This window comes from Gallus gallus, chromosome 1 (assembly GCF_016699485.2).
Source record: "Gallus gallus isolate bGalGal1 chromosome 1, bGalGal1.mat.broiler.GRCg7b, whole genome shotgun sequence".
NCBI classification, from domain to species: Eukaryota; Metazoa; Chordata; class Aves; order Galliformes; family Phasianidae; genus Gallus; species Gallus gallus.
This window is the reverse complement of record NC_052532.1, coordinates 131,359,094-131,385,320: the sequence shown is the minus strand read 5'-3', so window position 1 is coordinate 131,385,320 and position 26,227 is coordinate 131,359,094. Positions and strand designations below refer to the sequence as shown.

General features: G+C 45.3%; 2 protein-coding genes across 7 annotated transcripts in view; both read left to right on the top strand.

Annotated features, from left to right (window-relative positions):
- The window catches only part of GABRA5 (gamma-aminobutyric acid type A receptor alpha5 subunit), a 55,951-nt gene extending 41,053 nt beyond the window's left edge, over positions 1-14,898 (top strand). For all 5 annotated transcript variants that reach the window (XM_046903922.1, XM_004938469.5, XM_004938468.5 and 2 more), the window contains 4 exons: positions 5,122-5,265; positions 10,846-10,998; positions 12,700-12,911; positions 13,328-14,898. In XM_046903922.1, the coding sequence (XP_046759878.1) occupies positions 5,122-5,265; positions 10,846-10,998; positions 12,700-12,911; positions 13,328-13,633 (815 nt within the window). In that variant the 3' untranslated portion in view covers positions 13,634-14,898. The remainder of the gene's footprint in view (positions 1-5,121; positions 5,266-10,845; positions 10,999-12,699; positions 12,912-13,327) is intronic.
- Positions 14,899-19,684: 4,786 nt separating this feature from the next.
- The window catches only part of GABRG3 (gamma-aminobutyric acid type A receptor subunit gamma3), a 309,089-nt gene continuing 302,546 nt past the window's right edge, over positions 19,685-26,227 (top strand). The window contains exons 1-3 of one of the 2 annotated variants that reach the window (XM_046903907.1): positions 19,685-19,809; positions 20,127-20,334; positions 22,951-23,099. In XM_046903907.1, coding sequence (XP_046759863.1) covers positions 20,282-20,334; positions 22,951-23,099 — 202 coding nt within the window. In that variant the 5' untranslated portion in view covers positions 19,685-19,809; positions 20,127-20,281. Of the gene's footprint in view, positions 19,810-20,126; positions 20,335-20,533; positions 20,964-22,950; positions 23,100-26,227 lie in introns of those variants that run through there. The other variant, XM_040653764.2, reaches the window with a different exon arrangement.

Sequence of the window (26,227 nt, the reverse complement as noted above, 5' to 3'; positions counted from 1 at the left end):
AATGTTTTACCAAAACTGTAGCAGAAAGACCTTGAAAGGGGACAACGAATCAACATGAGCGGTTGTCCCAAAGTGGCTTCTCCAGTTCATATATGATTAATCCAAGTGAAAACAAGGCAGCCTGCACTGCCAAAATGAATGGCAGGGTTCTTCTAGTTCTTTCTGACTGGCTACTGTGCTTTGTTAGACTGGTTCCTCCCTTTGGTTGTGCTTGCTCACCTGCCCTCTGTTCACTGGTGTAAGAAGGACCAATTGCTGTTTGCCTTGCCAGACATGCGAGAGAAGGAAGATAGCAGAGTGTGTGAGAGAACAGGAAAATAGGGCTTTACGGGTTCTATATTTATGCTGGACATTAGAATGGAGAAAAATAGATCCACTCATCAGTAAACAGATATGAGAAGAAATGACTTCGTTTCATCATTCTGTTAGGTGATAAGTCTGCAGCCATTTATCAAATGCTCACTAGAAATAAATGTCTCCTGCCATTTTCTCGCTTCTAATTATATCACACCTCTCTATATTTTCAGTTGTTCATCTAAACTGGTTTGTTTTCGTCTTTTGAAAGAGTGAGCTGAGATAAGAAGGAAAAATTGAATGAGGCATCTGACTTTCTTTGGCAAGCCAGCAAAATAGTGGTAAAAAGCACCAAATGAATTATTGGATTTATAATAACAGAAGCCCACTTGCTTAAATTAGAATGAAAGTCAAGCAGCTTCGCTTGTATTTTCAGTGGCTTTGAATTTGGGTTGCTTTTATGACAACACCAGCAGTGTTCTTCCTGTTTTCTAACCCAAAGCATTTATTACGCTTTCCTGCCACTCTCTGGGTGTCTCCTTGCTCCCCTGTGTGCACTGTGGAAAGGTGATGAGGACTTTATTCCCTGCTCAGCAGTAAACCTTTCCCATAACCCTAGAAATCAGGAGCTGAGGTTTTGCATGCTTTAGAGATTGAAAACCTACCAGAGCTGTACTTAAATAGAGGGAGATTTTTTACACAATTTGGTATGACAGTGAATAATGCCATCTCTCCATTAGCAACAGCTCTATCCCAAAAGCAAAATGACATTATTCGAGACTACTCCCACACATTCAGCTTTCAATATGACTGTGCCTAATTATACTGCATGGGTTACCACAAGCAGGGCTGGAGCTTCTGGTAGGCAAGTTTAGGATAACTAGATTTTGAGGGGAAAGCGTGGCGGAAGGTTTGAGGTAGGAAGACACATATCTAGTACAAGGACACAGGTAAAGGTTTATATAGATGAGCAGAAAAGATATGATCAAGGTTCAGCTGCCACACCAAGGGATGTGGGGTAGCCTATTCCTGTCAGAGCTCTAAGTTTCTTGCAAGGGTACTTATGGACTGAGGAGGTGGCTGCATCTTTTTACATTCACATTCTTCTTTTTGGCATTTTCTCAATTCTCTTTCTCACAGGAAAGCTCAGATTCTCATAGCCTGACCCAAAGTGAGGAAAGGAGGCGTTAAGCCAAAAATCCTATATTACAGTCTTTTAAAACACAGACTTTGTTTTCTTTACAGTTGCAAAGAAGATCGATGGGGAGGTCATATACATGATCCTGTCTAACAGATTATCTATAGACAGCTTCCCTTTCCTGTTGTGATTTCGGAAGAAAGCAGCCTCACAAAGCATTGCATATGGGGTCAGGCCTGTATGGGTGCATTTGGGTGCCTCCTGGCCTCTGAGTGTATATATATATATATATATATGTATGAGTGTATGCATATATATATACACATATATATATATATATATATATATATTGAGGAGGAGGTGCTGAGCTGCTACAGGGCAGGATCCTCCAGGCCTGCACTGAGGCATGTGTGTAAGCACCCAGTAAAGGCTGAAGCTTGAAGCAGAGGTGCTGTTTTAGGACAGTGAAAGACAGGCAGAGCTAAGAAATAAAGCATCTGAATACTTTTTAAGCCTCACAAGCACATGTCCCAACGTGGTCTTACTTTCAATGGAATTTGGTTACAGGGCTTTCAACAGGAAGTGTCTCATTGAGCTTGTGTGTCATGGCAGAAAACTGGACAAATTTTCCCAGTACCTGAGACGCTCACAGTAGCAGTGAACTGCTGATGAGAGATACATCCGGATGATACCAGCAAAAAGTCCAACATCTTTTTTTTTTTTTTTTTGCATGAGAAGCGACAGAGGTAAAAGTAAAATTCTCTGGGAATCCCTGTCTGTCTACACAAACCCAACATTCACAGGGGCTATCAACATATGACCAACATATACCAGATGAGCACTTAAAAAGAAAGTATTCTGCAGCAGTTTCTTGAAGTGACCCATCCACTTGTACATCTCCAAAGCAAGCTTTGGATTTATTTACAGAATGCTATGAACTTGTAATCATCTCTGAGATGGGGAGGGTATCTCATCTCCTAAGGGAAAGGTGAGATTCCATCACTTTTTGTTATGCAAATATTTTGCAGTAGGGAAGAAATTCCTTTGTAGCCTTTCAAAGCAGATCATGAGATATAATTACAGTAATTTTACTGCACAGCTACAAATACAAGCATATGAAAGGCGTGTGGGCAGTCCTGCGTGGCTGCATGGCTAATAAGGATGGAGGATTCATAGATTCTCAGCTACCAAAGGTTGGATCGGCTCCAGTCACGAACACAGCAGCAACAAGCTACTGTCAAAGATATGATGAAAAAGATCTCATCTCATCTTTATATTTCTAGTGACAGTAATCAGTAATCTTGGAAAGTTATCCACTGTTTAACTCCCCACCACTCCCCCACTAGGAAATTGTGTCCTATTCTTTCAGTGCCTGATTTTTTCTTTTCCTTTTGTCAGTAGTATGAGTTTTCCCTTTTTCTTGGATTTCTTTTATGTATACAAGTATCTATACTAGGCGATTGAGTCACATCCCAGCCTCTTGTCAGTGAGCTAAATAAGTTGAGCTCCTTAAGCTTCAAATCTTAAGACTTGTTCCCAGGCCCTGGAGATACTTGTAACCCTCTTCTGAACTCTTTTTTTCTTGCTGTCCTTATTATTGCCATATAGTTTGGAGGTGAGGACGAGAATGTTAGATTAGGTGTAAAAGGTCAGACCAGGATATATCCAGCCTAGTGTCCTTCCTCTGCTAGCACTTCCTAAAGATTGCTAGGGTAGATTAGCAAATAGGATAACAAGGTACTGCTTTCCTGCCTGCTACCTACCCCAGTATCCAAGTGATCTGCAGCTCATTGGGCTGCGAATGCTCTTAACTTGATCCAGGATCACTTCCTATTTTCTATTTGACGTTCATAGAATCATAGAGTGACTTGGATTGGAGGGGACCTCAGAGATCATCTAGCTTCAACTCCCTGCCACGGGCAGGGCTGCCACCCACCAGATCAAGCTGTGCAGGGCCCCATCCAACCTGGCCTTGAATGCTTCCATGGATGGAGCATCTACAGCCTCTCTGGGCAGCTGTGCCAGGGCCTCACTGCCCTCTTAGTGAAAAGTTTCCTCAACATCTATTCTAAATCTTTGTTCTTTTAGTTTAAAACTGTTCTCCCCTGTCCTATCACTATCAGACTGTGTACAAAGTTGATTTCCCTCCTGTTTATAAGCTCCCTTTTAGTACTGGAAGACTATGAATCCAGGGACTGCCTTAGCATGTTTTTTTCCCATTACAGTGTGTCAGTAGCTTATGTTAAACTGCTCTCTGGGAAAATTTTTGAGTCCTTGAGGGAGTCACAGATTTCTATGACAGCTTACTGACTCCGGCAACCAAAACTCACAGTGTTGGAGATGGTACTTAGTACACAAGATCCTTCAAACTAGCCACTTGCCTATACCTTCCAAGTTCTTATCTGGAAAGCCAGTGTGTGTTGTCTCCCACACAAGTTGAGTTGAACATGAGGTTTTCTGAAAGAAACCATTCTGCACTCCCAACTTGCTAGTTACAGAGTTGGAGAAGGTGAGGTATTTGTATTGGACTTGAACTCCTTCCAACCCTGTCTGCATTTCACCTCCTGCTGGGAAAGTAATCCTTGCTTTCCAGAGAGGTCCATGTAGTGGGCTCCAGCCTTCTGTAATATGTCTGCAGCAAAGTTACCTGAAAGCTTTCAGTGATCAGGGGGCTCTTAAAAGTGCCAGATCTACTGAAGTAAAGTACATTTAAGTATGCAGTCAACTTCTGGATTTTTTTATTTTATTTTATTGTTTGTTTTTTTTCTTTTTTTTTTTTTTGAGACATAATCTGTGGAGAAGGCTTAAAAAGGAAAATAAAAAGCACTGTTGACAGTATTTGTGAAAGAAAGCTGAGATTCTTTCATAATAGCATAATTACTCCAGGTGTTAGGGCTTTAAAAATAACAGCACTACTACTGAGGAAGGAATGAGCTGGCAGTCCTGACATTGCCTTTATTTCCAAGGACTGCCAAGTGTACGTGAGTGAAATCTTGTCATGTTTGCATCTCCAGGGATGCAGGCGTACCCCCCCATCACCAATCCACTTCTGCTCTCCTCCATGCCATCCCACTCCTGCGTACTTTCTCTGGGTTGCAGACATGCATGCACACACACAGGGGCACAAGCACACACCCTAGCTTTCTTCATCCACAGCCAGACCCTAAGCACAGAACATAGCGCCTCCGCTGTATGTCCGTATCCCAAGCCAGAACACACAGCAGACCCTGTGCTTATCCACGGCATGACTTGTCCTGTCACAAAGCACGTCTTGTCCTGGAGATGGGGCTCTGAAGTTCCCCGTTGTCCGGGCCCTCTAGGTGCATGACTGCTTTTGAGGAGGAGCTTCAACAAATGCCTTTTGCTGGGGTTTAGGTGCAGCCAGCTAGGTGAGAATGGGTCTGAGCTGCTCTGAGCTGCTGGAGTGTTTGTGATGGATGATATTTATACCTCTACTGTTTCAGCCTTTGACAAACCATCCTATGCATCTGTTATATTAGAAGGCTTCAATCTAATATTTTTCTAGCTGGGCATATGGAAACATGATTATGTCATCTTTATTTGTTTTTCTCCATTCAGTCTCACTCCTCCATTCTTCCCTCTCCCCACCATCTATCATTTAAAGATCCACTAAAACGTTACATGGTGGGCTTTACTCATCACTCTCTCTTTTTCCCCTGTGTCAACAGATGCTTACCCCAATTCTGAAGTGATCTATGTGTGGACCAACAGCACCACAACCTCTGTGGTTGTGGCTGAAGACGGTTCCCGACTTAACCAATACCACCTGATGGGACAAACTGTGGGAACTGAAAACATCAGTACCAGTACAGGTGGGCAAAATATTTCCAAGGACAATGGGGATGTGTTTGTAGGACATAGGATGCTGGGGAGAGTGGGGCAGGTTCCCGGCTTCCTCGCAGTGGTGTTACAATGGAGAGGGCTGCATGCTGACTGTGAGGCCCTTCACCCAGTCAGAGAGCCCTACAAGCTACCGCTGTTTATGAGAAACACTAGGAATGCTGTATGCAGCCTGTAGGCAGCTGCCTTTACCCAGTCTGCCAGCACTATCTCTGGAGTGCTTCTCTGGGGGAGGAACCACCCACAGGCAAACACCACCCACGCACTTGATCCGTTTCAATCATCGCTTTAGAACAATTTGCCTGATGAGGCCAATGCGGGGGGGAGAGGGAGTGGATGGCATGTGGTGGCGGTGGCGTGGCTGTGCTGCGTGTCTGGGGACCCCACGGCAGAGGGAGGGGAGAGCCAGCCCTGAGGATTCCCATTCCCTGCCCAGCTGGGTGTGGAGGCGCCAGATGTGGCAGCATTAGAGAGGCAAAGAAGGTTTAATCCTGGCCTGGGCACCCACGTGAGCTATCCCCCCTGCTTCTTAAGGCTCCCACGCAAGGGCAGTCCTGGGCCTGTATTGGTGGGGGGAGCCCCAGGGGGATCGAGGCTGGAACAGGCGTCACGTGGGCCTTGCAAGACAGGGGCTTAACCAGGTTACACAATGCACTTGACGACTGCAAGATCTGGGGGGAGCAGAGGGCACCCTGCAGCCAAGAGAAGTGCAATTAGCATTGGGAAAGCCAGTCAAATTGCCTGGTGTCTTCTGGAGATGCATCCCATCTATGGTGGAAAATGGTGAGCTCTGAGTGAGGGCAGGATTGTAGAGAATGAACTGTAGATAAGGTAAGGAACCCATTACTGTCCATGGAAAATTTAGTTGTGAAAACAGGCAGGAGTACACTCACACACAAAGTTGGTGGAACCAAAACGTCAAGGTGCATAACACTTTCTGCTCAAACTGTCCCAGCATGCCCAATAAAGAGAGAGCAGCCAAGCTTGCAGCTTGCTCTCTGAGCACAAGACAAAGTGAAGGGAAGCTTATCTCAGGCAGCATGAAACAGAACCACCATGAAACAGAACCATCACCTCCATCTTACAGATCTTTTCCCTTCCCTTTTCCCTGTTCAGAAGGCACAGAGCTGTTGCTGAAGCAGATTCCTAAAGCCAACAGACACGTGTAGACAAAGTCAGAGCAGGCACCGCTATAGAAAAAGGACAAATAAATAATGCTATCTCCCGTTAAAGAGCAAAGAAAGACACATTTTTCCTTACCAGTTTACCATCATGGCCGCGTTGTTCTCTGGAATGAATGGCAGCTCCCCTCTTGCCTTCATCATGGCCAAGAAAAAGATCCAGAGGACGTAGTGGGGCATCTCCTACAAGCTTGTCCTGCTCCTCAGAGCAAGAAAACAACCCAGCCCCAGCAGTGTCTGCTCCAGCGTGTGAGCTCCCGGCCCCCGCCAGTGCACAGCTTTGCCTGCGGGAGCTCCCAGTACTCCACAGCCCACGGGTATGGGGCACTCTTCAGACAAAGCCCAAAGTTTCTGCCTGGTAGCCTCCTCCCTCCCGTATCCTAAGATTTAGGCTAATAAATGCTTGTTTTCCGACGTCAAGATTTTATATTAATGTGCTGGGTTGCATCTGGGCTGACTGGATTCTGATTGCAGGGTGGATCACAAAGAGCAGGACACAGATTGTAACCGGGGATTAGCAAAATACAAAAATCCGATTTTGCACAGGGAAAGCATCAGTCAGCGGTGGATTTTCTGGACTTCATCAAGCTCGCGGTAGGCCAGTAATCAGGGTTACTTGTGAAGGGCTATCCAAGACATTTCTTCCTTCTATTGCATTGTTGAACTTAAAAAAACAAAACAGTTGCTGCACAAATCCCACTGCTGGGATCATTTATGGTAGTTTTGTTTTGGTTTGTTTTTTTTTATCACTAAGGCACGGCCTTAGCGGTTGCATAGGTGAAATGTTTGTGTAAGTCACGGGATGTTTATGCTTCTCTATCTAAAAGATTTCTTTTTAAATGGAAATTCTGGCCTTGCACAGGTCTGTTGGGATTGTGCTGATTTCGTACCCAAGCTGTTAAATTGAACTGTCTCCTCGGAAAAGATATCTTTGCACTCCCAATTCACCACCCAGTTTGGAAATCAGGACCACGTTAGTCATGCCACAGAAAATGGCTCTGACATGTGCCACCTGTGTGGTGGTTTGTTGAGCTAACATCCCCGAATATTATTCCCCCTGAAGAGGATATTTGTCGGCTCACACTGCTTCCAGCAGTCCCAACATCTGCTGTGTCCTGCTGTTGCAGTGCTGAAAGCATTCGGATACGGGCTCTGGGTCCATGTGGATCCTGCTGGTGTCTGTAAATGATTGCCCAGTTCTGTTCCCCAGACCCAGGATTTCTCATCACTCACTTAGGTTCTGCAGTGCCATAAAACAAAACAAAAACCCACTCCTTCCTTTTCTGCCAGCTGGAGCCCAGGCTATGAAATATCCAAAGCCTAAACAATAAAAGAAGCATTCAGCCCTTCATTCTGCACTGAACAATCTGATTTTTCCTTGAGATGAAGGTTTCATGTGCAGCACTATCAAAACAGCACAGGCATCTCTTGTGGACCAAAATGATCTGGATGTCAGCGTGGACAGGGACTGCTATGTCACAGACCTGATGTTGGGGTCATGCCAGAACAGTTGTCGGTACACCTGAACCCAGGCAGATAAGGTAAACAAACAAGCCTAGGGGCTGGCCTATTCTTGTTGAAAAAACCCCATTGAATTGCTGCACAGTGATGTTGGAAGAATGCAGGAAAGATCCTGAACGTTTGTAAGCACCATCTCCAGAACTCCGTCCCCTGGATACTGAAAAACCATTGCAGCAGCTTTTAAAGGCAGCACAGTAGCAGAGCTCTGTGAAGAAATGCAGCCGCTCCATTCTTGAGCTTTTCATTGATGCTAGATTTGTCATTAGAGTTGTTTTGGCAGTGGTGAATGGACTCTATCAGGAGCAGCATTTTCATCTAAAAGTGCTGCACAAACGTATGGTCTAAGAATAAACTGCGGCCTTACAGAAGTAAGAGGGAGCTTTGCCACTCCAAAAGAGCCAGGATTTCGTTCTCTATAAACAAAAGGCCAACTCAGGCAGCTTCTAGCATTGTTTTAAGCAGTGGTCCCAGGACATAAAAAACCAAGCTGTGGGGTTTTTGCCAGCCCCAGGTTTGCTGGGGGAGACATCCTTCATGCAGGCATTTTAGACAGAGACAGCATGGAAAATAGGAGGAGGTGGCAGTTGGAAGTAGAGGAAATACAAAATCAGGTGATATCATTATTTCAGTGGAGACAACAGCTCTGGTAGGTTAAAGAAAATGATAAGGTGAGAATAAGCCACAGAAGATGGTCAAAATGTAAGCGCTTATTTTCTGCATTTATAAAAAGGAAAATATGGGTCCCGTTGCTCTGCTGAAGCTGTGTAGATTTACTTTACTCTGGCTCGGAAAGCATGCTGTCGAAATCAATAATGCACATCGTCACTCCTTAGCGGGCAGGGAAAATGGGGCTCACACACATCGCAGTGCAGCAGCAGCTCAGAAGCAGATTACAGGCACGTAGACCCCGCTGCTCCTGGCATATTCTTTTTTGGTAATCCACAAACTGAATGCTCCTAAATAAAGAGCAAGTGGGGTTCCTCCTGAGACAGCGGTATGTTCAGCATCCCCGGTTCAAAATTACACTAAATGAAAGGGAATTAGCCATTGCTTCACAAGGATTTTCTCCCCAGTTTCACAGCATCCCCTGTCCATCTCCGCATCCCACATCAGGGAAGCGTTTTGCCAGAAAATCAGACTTCAGAAGAAAGCCATAAAGACAGTGGCAGGGTGGCAGGTAAGGCAGTCCTGTGCTATTCCAGTCTTTCAGCCTAAAATCCTCAGCATGAATGAGTCTGGAAACTTCATACAGAACAGATCTGAGCACCCCAGGCAGCTATACCTGCAGAAGGCCTCTCACTGTAGACCTGTTGTCCATTAATTAGCCGTATTGTCACTTAGCGGTAATCTGCCAAATCTAACCGCTTAGCACTGCTGGCTGCAACTCACTGCAATTCACTCTGCAGAATCAGTCTGTCATTTATTTTCCTATAGGGGCTGATCTATGGAGGATAACAGCTCATTCTTGCAACGAGAGATTATAGCCAATCCTTTAGCTCAAGTAGTTAAGGTCTGCATTCAGCTTGTTCTCTAGAAAATAGGAGATACGCACCCCAGAATTTCCAGGATCTGAAAAATTTGTAAGTCAAAAGGGTTTTATTGTATTGTTGTTTTACTCTCAGAGTACAGTGTACATTTCAGAGTGGACATTCCTCTGACTTCTCAGTATCCAGCTGAAAAATGCGTGCTTTTAGATTAATTTGATGTCGGTGTGAGTGGAGCTCTGCTAGGGCCTGGAGGGGTTTGATTGGCTTTTTTGATTGGCTTTTATTCTTATATTTGATTTTAACTCTCATTTTTCCCAGAAAAAAAAAAAAATAGTATCCTGCTCTCAGATTTTGGCTTTGGGGAGCTGTTAGCATCAATGAAAAGCCTTCGGTAACAACTATATGGTTTCATAGGAACAGTCTGAAAGAACTGCTTGAGTTCTCTCTTTTTTTTTTTTCCTGAACCGTTAGGGAAGGTGACAGCTGGTCTGTCTGTTTCAGAGTGCATTTTTTTGAGGATTGTATTGAAATTCAAAGGGCCTGACAAAAGCCCGATTAAGGCAATGCTGTGAATTTGGCATATAAAAAAGACATGGAATTTAGCGCCGCCGTAGCAGCTTTTAGTGAATTCCCCCCTGCAGTCAGTATAATATTAATTGCATAAGAGAACAAGACGTGGCACAACATCTGTCCAGAAAGAGATTATCTTTCCAAGAGCTAAGGCATACCAAATTCCAGGAAAACTCCATGCATCAGAGGGTTGTTTGTTTGTTTTTTTTTCTGGAGGAGCAGTTTGATGGCTTTGAAAATTCCGAGCCGTGATATCAGTATCCGTGGGCAAAGCACAAATTCATGCAGCACTGACACGAGGATAGTCACACAGTCACAAAGGTATGGGGCAGGGGGCGTGTCAGGATCCAAGCGATGGGTCGGCATTAACAGTTCCCTAATGAGGTTAAGTCCTGCTGCTAAATCAGGTTTCTAAGAGTAGGAGGCCTTAATCATTCTGACAGGACAGTTTGTGGGACCAAGTCAAAGCAAGGCAAGAGTGAGGCACTGTCAGCAATCCAGGTTTGCCATGCCTATCAACACCAGGGTGTGCCAGGTACATGAAAGGATGGCAGGTTTTTGGTACAGTAGTCATCAGTTGCTGTCTTCTGCTTTTGAGGACTGAATGCAAAGAGCAGCAGGACGTAGCAGCGCCTCCGTCTCATAGTATGGCACAACACTGAAATCCAGGCATTCTTCATGCAGTTAAAACTGGCTGAATGGTAACCTCACATTGGGGGAGTGGGGAAGCTGCTGAAAACCCTAAATCGGTAACCTCCTTTATTTTAGCATACACGCATTTTTCTTCCCCTAGGCGAATACACTATAATGACAGCACATTTCCATCTGAAAAGAAAAATCGGTTATTTTGTCATCCAGACGTACCTTCCCTGCATTATGACTGTGATCTTATCACAAGTGTCGTTTTGGCTAAACAGAGAATCTGTCCCTGCTCGGACTGTCTTTGGTGAGTACCTCACCCTCTTGCAGCACGGGTAAGGAAGGGGCTTGTTTGTGGAAGTGATCTTCTGTAACAAACCCACAGTGCTTAATTTTGCTTGCAGTGCTGTAGGTGTTCCCGTGTTCTCTTCCAGTTTAAACTCAAAATCAATTTAAAAAAAAAAGCGTGGGCTTTTTGGTAAAATTGTGACAGAAATCGCACTGTAATCAGTTCTACGAAGGTTAAGGATGGAAGACAGAAGAAACAGATTGTTGTGATTTGTGGGTTCTTCTTTCCCACTCTGGTAAAAGATGTGATGGTTTAGAACAAAAAGCCATACATATCATGATAGTGGATGCTCTAGTCTAAACAGATCTCACTTCAAAACATTTTGTTTATCTGTGTTTCAAGATGTTTATCCGGGAAAAACATGTAGAGGTTAATTAGTGACAATTATCTCTATTACTGTCAAACAAATTAATATGATTTTGCATTCAGACAATGTGTATTCACTGCAGACGCTCTCATGGAAAAATCCTTTGGGGTCTCTTAAATTACAAAACTTACCACCAGAAGGTTGCAAAGAATGAACAGAATCTTGGCTGAAGGTTTGTGACATACAGGATTCCCGCTAGATGAGAAATGAGGGGAGTGGGAGCTGCAACGTACGTAAAACTCCTATCGAGTGCTTCTAAAAGAGCCATTCATCTGTAGGAGCCTACTGAAATCAGTCAGCACCTTCGGTCAGAAATCAGTACAGCAACCTCTATGGGGGGAATGCCCGTGCCAGCAGCTCATTGCTGGCTGGCGCTGCTGATTTTACTTACCTTCACAAAGGTGTAACCGAGAGCTCATTCTCATCCTGCTGAGACACCCCTCCCCATGTGGAAGCAGTGGCAGCTCTGTCATCTGCTGACTTCTGTGGAAGAGGGAGCTGCAGTCAAGGGAATAAATAACAGCCGACAATTACATCCATAAAATCTCCATGTGGGAAAGCAAAAGCCATAATCCCACTTTGTTGTGGCAGTTACTGCTGAATGGGTTGATTGCTGATTTTATAATGTAACAATTAACAAGAGATGCTATACATACATACCATGCATTGACAAAATACCAGAGATTTGGGGTTGTGTAACATTTGGATTTGTATTATCCTTAAGATTATATATTTAAGTACACTGTAACTAGAGCTAACCAGAACATCACATAAGTAAACAGCTGAGGGCCGATGCTTTCATTTTTATTTCACCAGCAAAGTATATTGTTCTTTCTGACCAAAATATGCTAGCACTGATTTCCTTCATGTGGCCTTCCTAATTCTACCGCTGAATTGAGGCCCTCTCATAACTTATTAGGAATCTTGTAAGGTCTATAAGCATATAAACAGAAGGGGGAAAGACTGTTTATGAGGGTGGATAGTGATAGAACAAGAGAAAATGGTTCTAAACTGAGACAGAGGAGGTTTAGGTTAGATATTAGGAGGAAGTTTTTCACACAGAGGGTGGTGACACAGTGGAACGGGTTGCCCAAGGAGGTTGTGGATGCCCCATCCCTGGAGGCATCCAAGGCCAGGCTGGATGTGGCTCTGGGCAGCCTGGTCTGGTGGTTGGTGACCCTGCATGTAGCAGGGGGATTGAAACTCGATGATCTCTGAGGTCCTTTTCAACCCAGGCCATTCTATGATTCTGTGATTCTACCAAGCTGATCTCTGCCTCTTTTCCTTTACAGGAGTGACAACAGTCCTCACCATGACCACCTTAAGTATCAGTGCCCGCAACTCTTTGCCAAAAGTGGCCTATGCTACTGCCATGGACTGGTTTATAGCTGTCTGCTATGCCTTTGTATTTTCTGCATTGATTGAGTTTGCAACCGTCAACTATTTCACCAAGAGGAGTTGGGCATGGGATGGCAAAAAAGCCCTGGAAGCTGCTAAAATAAAGGTGCTTGTCTTATGTGTCTTAAGTGCCTAAAACCAAAAGCAGTCGTGCAGTGTCGTTCACATAACCAATAGCACGTTTTTCACCTTCTCTGTGACGAAGGCGTTTGGGCTGCCACTAGGTCACAGCCTCCCCAACTGCAGGGCCAGTGGCCCTGACAAAAGCAGCTGCTAATGTGCATGCCCCATGGGTCCAGATCCAGCTGGCCTCCCTTCATTACCTCTGATGTTAGGAAGGTTTAGCTTAAGTAAGGGCTATGACACTGAGGCAAAAGCAACTGTTTGGGACTCAAAGGCAGAGTAGCCCACAGACATTTGTTTTAGCATGATGGATTACAGTGCTTAGGTTTGGAAGTTTGCATCTTGAGAACGTGTTTCCACTTTCCGTTGCTGCGGTCTAACGTTTTGGTCTTTTCACAGAAGAAAAAAGAGCGCCAGTTGCTGGGAAATAAATCAACGAATACGTACAGCACTGGGAAGATGACCCCCGCCCCAAACATGCCAAAGGACTCGGCCCCCTCCGTCATCTCAAACGCTGCTCCTGCTCCAGTGAAGCCTGTGGAAGAAAAGCCCGCCGAAAGCAAAAAGACTTACAACAGCATCAGTAAGATTGACAAAATGTCCCGGATAATTTTTCCAGTGCTGTTTGGAACTTTTAACTTAGTCTACTGGGCCACATATTTGAATAGGGAGCCTGTTATTAAAGGTGCCAACTCTCCAAAATAAACTGAAGGACTCTAAAGCCACACGTGAGCCATACTTACAAAGCAGATGCTACCAAGGAAAATTTGAAATCCAGACCACTTTCTACATTTGGGCAATATTCTTCAGGAAGTTTTTTGCATGTTTAATAATATGTACAAATAATATTGCCTTGATTGTTTCTACATGTAACCTCAGATGTTTTGGAGACGATTATATTACTTACAGCAACGGATCTTTATCAAAGATCAGAAGACATTGAACATGGCTTCTTTGCTGCTGAGTATCTTGCATTGATAGTTTACAAATAAAATAAGTTATATTTTTTAACTGTTCAAGTGTACTACATATCGTGGTTTTTATACTTCAGATGTACAGTCATACAATTGTAGGCTTAACCTCTATTTTACAGAAGAGCTCCACTGTTGTCATCTGATAGGTTACTATGAATAATGCCAGTTGTAAATGTGCCAAATAATTAAATGTAGGGCTATGTTTGAGCACCTTTACTGGTGATAAGTAGTGCATTACTCCACAGGAAAAAACAAACAAACAAACAAACCCGCTCAGCCCCATTTTCATTCATAGAAGTTGATATGATACAGTAAATCCTAATGGGGCTATGCTGATTTTCACTGCTTTTGAGCCTCTCGCTTGCAGTGAGGTAACGTAGGGAGCAAGATGCTACTCGTGTAAATAAAGGTGGTGGAATCTTGCCCTTAAAATAAAATAATGTTTGGTTTTTGCATTCCAAGGGAATTTTCTCAAATGGTTTTCAGTATTTATTCCAAAAAATAGAGATATATTGCATGAAATTAACATAGATTAGGAACATATTTGTGCAAATAAAACTTCTGACAATGGCAGTAGACAGCTTTTTTAAGGTAAAGTAACTCATGTTTGGAGGTTTTCCCAAGAAGATTGTGTTATATTAGCAGAGACAAACAGTAAAGAATTACAGTAATTCTGAAATAATTAACTTGGTTCCCACAGTGAAAACCAATCAGACGATACTAAGGTGTGTGATCAGGAAAAAAACAAAGGAAAGAAAGGAAGTGCTTCATGACAGCAAGGTATTTCAGTGGCAATTCTGACAGGAAGGTGTTTGTACTGTCCATCTGAAAATTTTCTATAAAATGCCTTGCTGCTGCCAGTGTGTTTTGCTTTCACAATGAATGAGAAAATGCAACCTGAATTTTCAGCTCTTTCCTCCTTGGCATCTCTCTTTGTTCCAGAAGCTTTTGTAATTTAATCTTAATGTTTAAATAAAAAAGGCGTTCAACACTTGATTGCAAAATGTCATTCTTTTACTGATTATCGTTTTAGAGAGCAGAAAAAAAATCAGCACTGAAGCTAGAAGAAGGAAAGCACATATATGTGCAGTGAAGCAGATGTGTGTGCACAGTACATCCTCACTGTTACCCAGAAAGGTACGTGCTGAGTGAGGACAGTGAACCACGATGTTTCAGAACGAGGTGTGGTTTTGCCATGGAGCATCAGCCTTGTGTTCTGTTTGGGACAGAGGGGAGAACTTGTGCCCTGCAATATTCCTTTCGCATGTCACAGCTCTCCTCAGACTCACACAAGATCTCTTCTTAAGAGTTGAGTTTCTGAGTCTGTACTTGGGAGGAATGTCATATATGGATGTCCTGTGCCTCTTACTTCTTATCATGAACAACCTCCTCTTAGCTGCTATCACAGAAAGTAAACTGTCCCAGCCAGACTCTTGTCCCAGCCCTGGGCAGCTACTCTGCATGTGCCCTTCTGCAAGAGCAGGCTGGTGTGCAGGGACACCCAAGCAGCCCTTTAGGCCACATGGTACTTGTGGCAGTGGCACCCAAGTGCTTCTGGGACAACACAGGGGCTGTTCTTACTGTGTGGTTGAAAGCTATAAGCAACTTGTGAATCTACAGAGGACACTTTTTCCAGAGCCATTTTGTCTGCCTTGGAGGTTTCTTGATGCTTGTGCTTGCTCAAACCCAGCTCTGACTCTGACCCCGAATGTCTCAGCATCACTTTCTGATTTCCTTTGCTGGAGCTCCAAATCCAGCCACTTTCATGTCCACGTGGAGTCTCCTTGCCTCCACTCACTACAAAACGACCTGTGGACAGTGGAGCTGCATGGTTGCAGGATCAGGCCTTTTGCTTTACTAAGCAGTGTATTGAAGTTTTCCTGATGTGTAATAGGACTGACAGTTGCCTGCCAAAGTTATGACACCACAGAACATTTTATCACTTCCAGGGATAGATATCACTTCCATTTATGTTGACTATTGCTTTCTGCGTTTGAAGGTAAGAGCAGAAAATAGCGGTCAGGGCTTGTTCTGTTACTGTGGATATGCCAAACCATGTTGAAAATCCCTAAAGAAGCCGTCTGCCTTTCATTTCCCAGATAATCACACTCATTCTAGTCTTTGCTGAGAACTGAAGTGACAGAAGCAGCAGCAATGGCCTCCCAGCAAGCGCTGCTGCCTGAGCAGTAGGAGCTATCCCACAGCTTGGGAGGTGCTCCACAGAGCCGATCGATTCCAGGCTGGAATGCTGAAAACCCACAGCCTCATGTTGCCTAACACCCCACAACTGCAATGCACCAGGGTGACATCAGCAGTGTCAGGAATTGCATCGGTCTGCTGGGCTGCCCCTGCACAGAACCCAGTGCTTTGGGGACGGCTCCGTCCCAGCTCAGTCACAGCCAAAGGGATTAATGAGCAGGGATTGCTTTGTTGATGGGTTTTTCCTGTAATGAGTTCATGAGAAAGAGTTGAAAAGTGATTTGTCAAAACAATCCAGCACTGGAGAGTAAGTGCATGCAATCCTACTGCCAAATTTCCTCACTTGTACCCATGAAGAGTGAAAGAACAAGTCAAATAGAACAGAAAAGGTTTTTATTTCTAATATTTGAGCTGTGCCAGCTGACTCCGAGGATGAATTTAGGCAACAATGTGTTTTCAAATCTTAACCCTCCTCGGTTACCTTGAATTGCTTTCTGGTTTTTGAAAACAGAATATACCCTCTGTGGGATAACTAAATGAATTCTTACAAAGCTAAGAAAGAAATGATTTTATGAAATAATCCTGCCTCTCAAAAATTCTTACTTAACATATAAATTAAACCTTCAAGGAAACGGAATGAAAGTGTTTTGTTACTCGGGCAAGATGAAGGCAGCATTTGAACAGCTATTTGTTTTTTAAACCTGGAGATAATGGCTTTTGCAATAAGGATATGTTTCCCCTAACATCCTTGCTCCTCAGATTGGAACTGGAACTGCAATGTTCAGATGAACTTATATTGTTTGGAAGCAGTGCTTGATCAATTTGCTTGAACTCTTTCTGGCTTTTTGTGTGGTTTTGTTTCACTAAAAACACACAAATATGGTCACTGGGGTGTTACGGTGTGTCAGACTGCATCCTCACCTTACTACTTTTGCATCTTCTGCTATTTGGACATTCTTCTCTGTATGGACATTCCTTCAATTCCAAGCAAGACAGAAAGAAAAGAGGTTAGATGTTACAAAGTCCAAACGACTTAGAATCATAGAATGGCCTGGATTGAAAAGGACCTCAGAGATCATCAAGTTTCAACCCCCCTGATATGTGCAGGGTTGCCAACCACCAGACCAGGCTGCCCAGAGCCACATCCAGCCTGGCCTTGAATCCCTCCAGGGATGGGGCATCCACAGCCTCCTTGGGCAGCCTCTTCCAGTGTGTCACCACCCTCTGAGTGAAAAACTTCCTCCTAAGATCTAACCTAAACCTCCTCTGTCTCAGTTTAAAACCATTCCCCCTTGTCCTATCACTATCCACCCTTGTAAACAGCCGCTCCCCTTCCTGTTTATATGCTCCCTTCAAGTACTGGAAGGCTGCAATGAGGTCTCCCTGGAGCCTTCTCTTCTCTAAGCTAAACAAGCCCAGTTCCCTCAACCTTTCCTCACAGGAGAGGTGCTCCAGCCCTCTGATCATCTCAGTGGCCCTCCTCTGGACCCACTCCAAGAACTCCACATCCTTCCTGTACTGGGGGTCCCAGGCCTGGATGCAGTACTCCAGATGGGGCCTCACAAGAGCTGAGTAGAGGGGCACAATCACCTCCATCTCCCTGCTGGTCACCCCTTTTTTAATGCAGCCCAGAATACAGTTGGCCTTCCAGGCTGCAAGCGCACACTGCTGGCTCATGTCTGGTTTCTCATCCACCAGGACCCCCAAGTCCTTCTCCTCAGGGCTGCTCTCAAAGGGTTCTTCTCCCAGTCTGTAACAAAGCGGAACTCCAGCTGCTCACAGCAGCTTTGGTCTCAGAGGACCCTCGCTTAGTTCCTTGCTCAGCACAGACTGCTGAAGCCCAGCTCTGGCCAGGGAGCACTCAATCTGTGAGCCCCGTTCCCTCCCTTCGCATTCTCCCCTTGATTATGGGAACCAGCTCCCTGCACAGTTGCTATTGTGACAAGAAGTACCACAACGGGTTTAGCCTTCAGCATCCCTCAGGGTGAAAATACAGTCACACAACAAAAAGTAAATTAAAATGTGGATCCACTTCATTGTGCTGGAGAATACAAGCATTTTAGTCTCATTACATTGTGTAATAAAGTGTTCTTTTATTAAAACACGTGCTGGGTAATTATAATCCTTGAATACGTAAGTTGAAAAGGCAAGAGCAAGGTTTAAACGTAAAAGGATGCGAGTAGGAAGGAAAAAGTAGAAATGAGTGAGAGATGAGGGGTAATAAGCGGCGGAACTAAAGCGCTCCTTGGTCGTCAACACGGTGCACCGAGGAAAAGAGAAAGAAAATCTTAAGCATCGCCGCCGCCGAGGCGGGCGGACAGCGGGTGGAGGGCGGGGAAGCCCGGCAGGGAACCGCTTCCGTCCGCCGCTCTTCCCAGCGCCGCCACCAGAGGACCCCGCTGCCGCCGGGGGAATGCGGCGGGGGCGTGGGCAGAGGCGGAGCCGCTCCGGGGAAGCCGCCCCCGGCCGTGCGCTGCGGGGGCCCGGCCCGGCCCGGGTGGTTCTGTTGAAGCCCGGGTGCGGCACTTCTTCCTCGCCTCCTCCTTTCGCAGCACCGCTGCTCCTGCGGGCCGCTCACATCGGCAAGCCCGGGGTGCGTGTAACGGGGCTGAGGGTACCCCCGGTTAATCCCAGGCGGAGGGAATAGCTGCTGTATCATCCGATAAAAAGAAGTTTTAGCTGAAAAACGCCCTGTGGGGTAGGTCTGGGAATTGCCTGGCTCGCAGCGGATTTTCCCTAAGCTGCCTCGTTCCTTCAATAAATAACTGCGGGAACAGAGATCGCTCCCCAGCGAGCATTTCTGGGCATCGCGCTGAAGCTGTGCTAAAAGCAAATCGCCTCCATCCAGCAGAACTTTTTGTTTAACGTAATATCATAATTAAAAGCAAATCCCCCGGAACTTGGAAATGATGCCTGACGGGGGAGGAAGCAGAGACTGATACCCCTGAGATTTCGAGTCCCAGTGAGCCGCCCGCTCGCGGCTCCGTAGCGGGGCTGTTTGTTCCCTGATCGCTGTAACCAGGCTGGATGTGGCTCTGGGCAGCCTGGTCTGGTGGTTGGCGACCCTGCACATGGCAGGGGGGTTGGAACTCGATGATCATTGTGGTCCTTTTCAACCCAGGCCACTCTATGATTCTATGAACCCCGGTGGCACTTTGTCATCTCCCAGCCTGACAGCGAAGGGGAATATCCCGCATTACCCCGCACCCAGAGACCGCAAACCACCAAAAATCGCATCCGCGTTGTTCGGAGCAGAGCAGAAAGACACAACATGCCCAGAGGCAAACTAATTTTTTTTGCCCTGAACACACTTCGCTGCGGTCACAGCATAAAATCCTCATTTATCCCAACGATCCCAATATAAATCCGCACAGTCCGCTCTCCCGCAAGTCCGCGTGTACGTTCTATCTTACAAATACACCTCTGCGTGCATCTGTATCTCCGCATCTCACGGTGCGCTCAAACTTCTCCACACACACGTCCACACGGAGCCCTACACCAACGCGCTGCGCTGCGGCTCTGCCTTGGGGAAGGCTGTGCGGGAGCCGCACCTCCCGCACGTCCCCGCCCCGCCCGGCGCAGCGGGATGCCCGCGGGGCCGACCCATCTCCCCACGGCTCCCCCGGCTCCCCGGGGACCGAGTGAGCGCGGGGGCACCGCGCAGCGCCGGGGCCGGGGCGGGAGGCGGCCCCGCTGCCGAGGAGGCAGGTACCTGTTGGGCAGGGCGGGGCGGGCTGCGGCCGCCGCTCGGTGACGGGGTGGCTGCGCCCCTTCCCCGCCCCAGCCCCGCGGCCCGGCGGGGCCCGGGCTCGGCAGCCCGGGGGGTACGGCCAGCGGCAGCCGGGCAGCGCGAGGGGCCGCCCCGCCGCCGGCTGCGGGAAGCGGCTCTTGGCGGAGCGCGGAGCTGCACCTGGCCCGGAGAGTCCCCGCCGGGGATTCCCCTCAGTCCGCTTCTTTGCCTTTTTTTTTTTTTTTTTTTTTTCTTTTTTTCCTTCCCCCCCCCCCCCACCTCCCTCCCGGAGCAGTGCGAACGGGGTATTTTCTTCGGGGTATAAAGCTGAGGATAGACGAGAGGAGAGCCTCAGAGCTTCACCTCGTTGCCTCGTCCCTGTTCGCATGCGAACCTCCTGCAACATCTCCTTCCTCCTGCTCCTCTCACCTGGCCGCCTCTGCCCAGATCATGTCCGCTAAGCTCCTGCTGGTTTTCTTCCTCCTCTCAGTGTTCCACGCCCGGTAAGTCCGCGCTCCCTTCTCCTCCCGCACCCCTCCGGCTCCTTTCCTCTCCTCTCCCGCGGCTCTCCGGAGTTCGCCGGGCTCTCCCCGCTCCGCTCCCCCCTGCGCCGAGGGCCTCCCGCCTGCGCTCCGTCCCGATCCGGCCCGGCACCAAAGTTTTCCCGCCTCGAGCCGCCGCTCCCCCGCGCCTCAACCCCGGGGCCGGGCTGAGGCGGGCGAGCCCCGGTGTTGAGCGGCCGTTACTCGCCGCTGTCGGGGTTTTCTAGCTGTGCATCTCTAGGGCTTGCACTTTGCCGCTGGTGTCTCCTCACAGCACCAGAACTAGCGGTCCCTGAAGAGGAGCGTGCGGCTCTTCTCCCTCCCCATCTGGGAATCGGTCCCCCACCGTCCCGCGCTTCTTGCTGTGGGCAGTGGGAATGTGCTGGCAGTTCGGCGGTGCCCGTATGGCTACAGGGGACGTGTCAGCCCCGGATGCCTTCCAAGGAGCCTCGTGGTGTAGAGGCAAAAGCAAGGGATGTGGAACTCTTAAGCGGGAGCACCGTACACCGTGAAAAACGCCTGTCTGAGGTCTTAGTCTGATTCACTGCGAAACCTCTCCCACCTGCAGCCTTGATCAATAGAGGAGGCAGGTAGGAATTTGCATCATTTAGAGGTGCTTTCTAGGAAGTGCCAGCACCGGGGGTTTAAAAGCCCCATTAGTGCTCGGTTGTGCTGGTGACAGGTTCTAATGGAGCTGCTCCCAGAAATGAGAATCGTGATCCGGTGTGAACTCGGTTCTCATTTCCACATGCAGCCTGAATGCCTCCAGCAAAGTTGTGATGGGTGCAGCAGGCAAAAACAGATGATCCTGTGCTCCTTTTCTATCAGTAATTCAGCACCACTGCGGTGTTTCAGCTGAGGAATATCAAACGTGTGCTAGGAGACGATGCCTCCTCTGAGAATGGTTCTGTAATTGCAATATTAAAACATACAGTTTGTATTGAACCTGGGGGAGAGAGGAAGAAAAAAAAAAACAAAAACAAAGGGTCCTTTAGGGTCTTTAATGTCCATTGGGTGAACAAATAAATAAAGGAACGCTCATCTACTTAAAAATGTCCTCAAGTTTTCTGTACTTCTGGAACTTGATTATAAGAGCTCTCTCTCTGTGGAAAGTCCTTAGTGGCTAGATTTCAAAAATTATTTTTATATAGAAATTATACTTAGACCACCCTCAATTTATGAAGTCATATTAGGTGATTCATGGCTAATCCTGCAAGGAGTGTTGGCTGTAGGGCAGTTTCAATTAAAAGTTTTGTTAAAGGCTCAAATATAGTGGTCTGTGGTGGCAATGTTGCAGGTTGATGATGCTCTGTGGTGCATTTGTTGGCCTTTTTTCTATTACTATAGGATGTCTATCAAATCTTCTCGACACCTGAGGTATTGTAAAAGACAGTAGTGTTATTAAGGGGAGAAGCTGAGGGAGAGAGAGAAAAGAGGTTGCTTTGATGGACACAGCACATCCCATTAATAGACAATGCTGATACCTCTGATTCTGTGCTGCTTTGCACCTTGCATAATTACTGCCATCGGTGTGAAAATGCTGCAAAATGATACCACGTTGCCAGGGCAATTGCAGGTCCAAGCAGTGGATGATTACTGCTGTGGGTTCCACCACCGAGGTTATCTTTCCTCCTGATAACTTCATCTCAGTTTAACTGTCACGGATTTCCTCCAGCAAGAGAGAGATCAAACAGATTTGGTTTCTAAGATACCAACAGATACATCTCCAAATCAACATTTTACTGTTCACGCACAAAGAGCTACTCAATGAAATTAGTCTCGTGTGAAAATAGCTTTAGCTGTGCTTTCTGGGCAACTCTACTTTTACCACGTTTGCACTGCCGTACTCTGAAAATAAAAATAATCCACCTGAGAAGGAAAGGAGAGCATCAATGCTTGGTGTAGTGCTGTTCTTTTTAAAATGTCATTAAAATCACAGGGAGACTCTGGAATTCCAATTAATTTATGAAATGTATTTGTGCACTTGTGATAATCCATCTTATATGCAAGGAGAAAGCTCTTAATTCTAAGCCTTGTAATACATTAAACTGAGATTCGGGGACTGCGAATATAATAATTTATTAATAGGATAAAATGATCAGGAAGTATTAAAAGATCTGAATTTTTAATACTCTTATTAGCCTATGTGCAAGAGATGGATCCGTTTTCTTGATGGATTCATAAAGTAATACTGTGGATGTTTGCTCTTTGAAAGAATATATTGTAAATGTACTGGGTAAATACACAGTCAGGATAGGCTGGTGTAAAATGCTAAGGTACAAAATACTAGAGAGTAAAAAACTATTCTGATAGCTGCATTAACTCACAGATAAGAGTTTCTTTGGAGTCTGGCAGAAGACCACATCCAAATAATTCTCAGTTCTGACCCATCCTCAGATACTCAGCAGATGTTAATGGGAACGTCCTGTTGCAAAGACAACTTAAGGCTGAGTGTATAGACACAGTCGAGGGAGAGATCAAAAACTTCTTAAGAAGACTGTGCAGATTTACTCAGAATGGAAATTTAGATTTTTAGTTATGGAAAATAACATCCATTTATTTGATTTATTATTGCAGTTCCAGAAAGGTTGAAGAGGATGAATATGAAGATGGAACAACCAACCAAAAATGGGTTTTAGCTCCAAAAACACAAGACACAGATGTGACCTTGATACTAAACAAGCTGTTGAGAGAGTATGACAAAAAACTACGGCCAGATATTGGATGTAAGTACTCCCTTCTACACTCAGAGGAAAAGCATCTATAGAGAAGACAATGTATTACAGTTTGGCTGTATGTTCAGGAAAATGGAGATTGTCTTTGGCTCAAGTTCATTTCCAAGTCAGCATTTTCTAAATGCTAGTTCTCGTGGGAAGATGTGGAGGTAACTTGGCATGCTAAACTCTGTTTTGCATGTATAGTTTGTGCAGCGATATGGAAAGACTAGTTCGAGGTCTTTGGCAGGACTGCAAACACACTTAGCTCTTTTGTCATCCAATACATGTCTATGGAAAACCAAAGCCACAGGCTCTGAGGAGTGATCAAAAAATAAGTATATTAAAAACCAAAAAGTAGGACATGGCAAGAGAGGAATGTGCATCAACTCCCTGTGAAGTGTGATCACAAAAGTTATGTTCCTCAGTGCTTATAAGAAGGCACTAAGACTTGTTTTTGTAAATAAGGCAACTCTAGATGATTTTTCTTTTTCCCCTCCCAAACCAGAAAGCACTGTATCTCCAAAGAAATCTGACAGAATGAAGCACCTCATAGGCAAGACTAATACATACAGGGATATATTTAGATATGAGGTAGTAGATACCTGTGTAGATGAGAACAGCTTTGGCACAACTGCTGTTCAGTTTGATCACAGCCAGTTTGTATGACAGAAACCAAATTTATAATTTACACTAATTGCACCTTGCATACATTTCAGAATAAACAGGGAACAGAGGAAGCTGAAAACAGTCACCTCAGATAATTTGCCATTGCTAATTTTTTTACAAAGAGATTAGAGAGAATTTCTGCCACTGATTAAAATGGAAACCACTATTTGGTGATTGCACGTGTATTGATATACTTTCTAAGTCATCCCTTTGGGTGAGTTCAGATGGAAGTAAGAGCCTTCTGTAGATATTCCTCATTTCAATTATTGTCTCACAAAAATTCCAGACAAGGAAAAGAAACAAACCCCAAACTATGCCATGCTATGAAAGAAAGGGGCTTAAATTTTATTTCATAGCTATTACTACGTTTTCCTGCAGTATTTAAAAAGATCATATTTGACAGATGTCTCTATTTCCAATCCAGACTGACATATATGTCTGTCATACTGAATCTTGAATATCTGGTGGAGAAGTGCTTTAATACAGTTCCCCCACCCATATCAACATCTGGAAGACGTTCTCAGATAATTTTATTTTGTACACTGTGTCCTCATATCACTGTCTTCAGGCAGAGTAAATTATGTTATGCCTATGTGGGACAAAGTAATCATTCAAAGTCCCCATGTCAGTTGCCATAAAATTATAGAGGTCAGACATATCCTGCAGCACTGGAAAATCATTGTCACTGAAATAATTCCTTTTGTCTCTCTACAAAGTTTCATAAATTCTGCTTTAGAGAAAAGAGTTAAATTACTTAGCTCTTCATATAGAGTACCAAACAGACTTTACAGTTCTTGACTACTTCCTATCTGTTTCAATTAAGGTATCAGTCCTACACCATTTTTCTCTTTGACAGGAATCTGGCTATTTCAGAACTTGTGCTGAGCATGGTTCAGATGCTAGAGAAGTTACTTCACCTCCTGGCTTCCTTCCCTGGTCCCTCTTCCCTCCTCCAGCCTTTGATGCAGATAAACAATGTTGCCCTTTTGAAGCTAAGGAGCTGCTGCATTTGTCAAGGAGAGCACCATGGGAATGTTAGAGAATCAGGCTTTATGCCCTGAATTGCCAGCTGGTTGCTCACACACAATCACATCTTCCTTTCTGTCTGAGAGAAGTTATCTTCCAGGTTAGATGATAGTTTTGTCTTGGCAACAGAACCATGTCTGTGCTGCAAAGGTCCCAGTATCAATATGCTATCGGTTAAAGGGATATTAAAGTAATAGGCATAGAGAATATAGTAAGAAAATGCATGTTTTTTGAATTTATAAAAAGCATGGAATGGATCAGTGGAGCAAGAGAGAAGTAACTTTCAGAATCGAACAGAAATGCAGCCTATAAAGGACACTGGGGTTAAATCTTGGTGTAACATGCAGTCAGCTACTCATTACAGGCAGCGCTTGCACTGCAATTTAAGTCCATAAACGAATCAGCTGTCCCACAGGATAGAAAGCTCACTATTTCACCCCACATTACTCTTCCCTCAGTTATCTGAGTGCAAAGCCACTATTTCTAATATTGGTTTACTTTGGCAATGCTCATTAAGAAATGGTCTTCTTTCTGAATGCAGTCAGAAAAGCCTAGGAAATTATGCACTTCTCCAGACTTTTACACACTGCAGTTTTTAAATGACTTGGGAACATGCTTTTGCAAGCCAAAGACCATGGGGAGAGGAAGACTGTGACCCAGGAGAATGCATGCTGGCCCTGGCAGTGACTTCTCTTCAGTCTTCCATCCTTCCCAGGGAAATAGATGCTTTGGCTATCTTAGTTAAATCCAGGCACTATCTGTCACTGTACCGGACTATTATGAGTGCCCACTTGCCATACAATGCCATACTTGCCATACAGAGTACATCAGTCTTATATGACCTCCAGGCCATTGGTGAATGGACTCCTCAGAACAGACCCTTGGCCACTGTCCTTCCTTCTACCCAGCCCTGCCCATCTAAACCACCGTAAAGAGTGGGTAGGTCAATGCTGAGAAGCTAGAGTAGAGCTTGCTCTCTCCTTTTTGGAAGAGGAATATCTTCCAGTATGCTTGGCCTTGGTTTTTGTGTCAAAGTGTTGGTCAGAATATATGTGGAAATTTATGTTCAGCTGGTGGCACTTGGAAGTACAGACATCATCTTCAAACTTCCAGGACAGGATCTTGAGGGAGAGATTGAACAGCCCAAGTATTAGGTGAAGTAGTTTCACTGTGAAGGATATCAGCAATCTGACACATTAAACATATCTAGGTAAAAGGAGCCTTCAGTCTTCAGAAATGAAATTAGTTTTCCACCAGTAGGGGAATGTCTAACTGCATCCACCTTGGAAACACACTTTTCAAACTTCTCATCTTCATAACTATCAGGGCTTGTGAAAGATTTCATTACAAGGATAGCATCTGGTGGTATTCCAATAAACCACAGAATGTGTGTGCCTTTTGGAACTGGGGGAGGGGGGGGAGAAGGGAAGACACCTCACACTGAA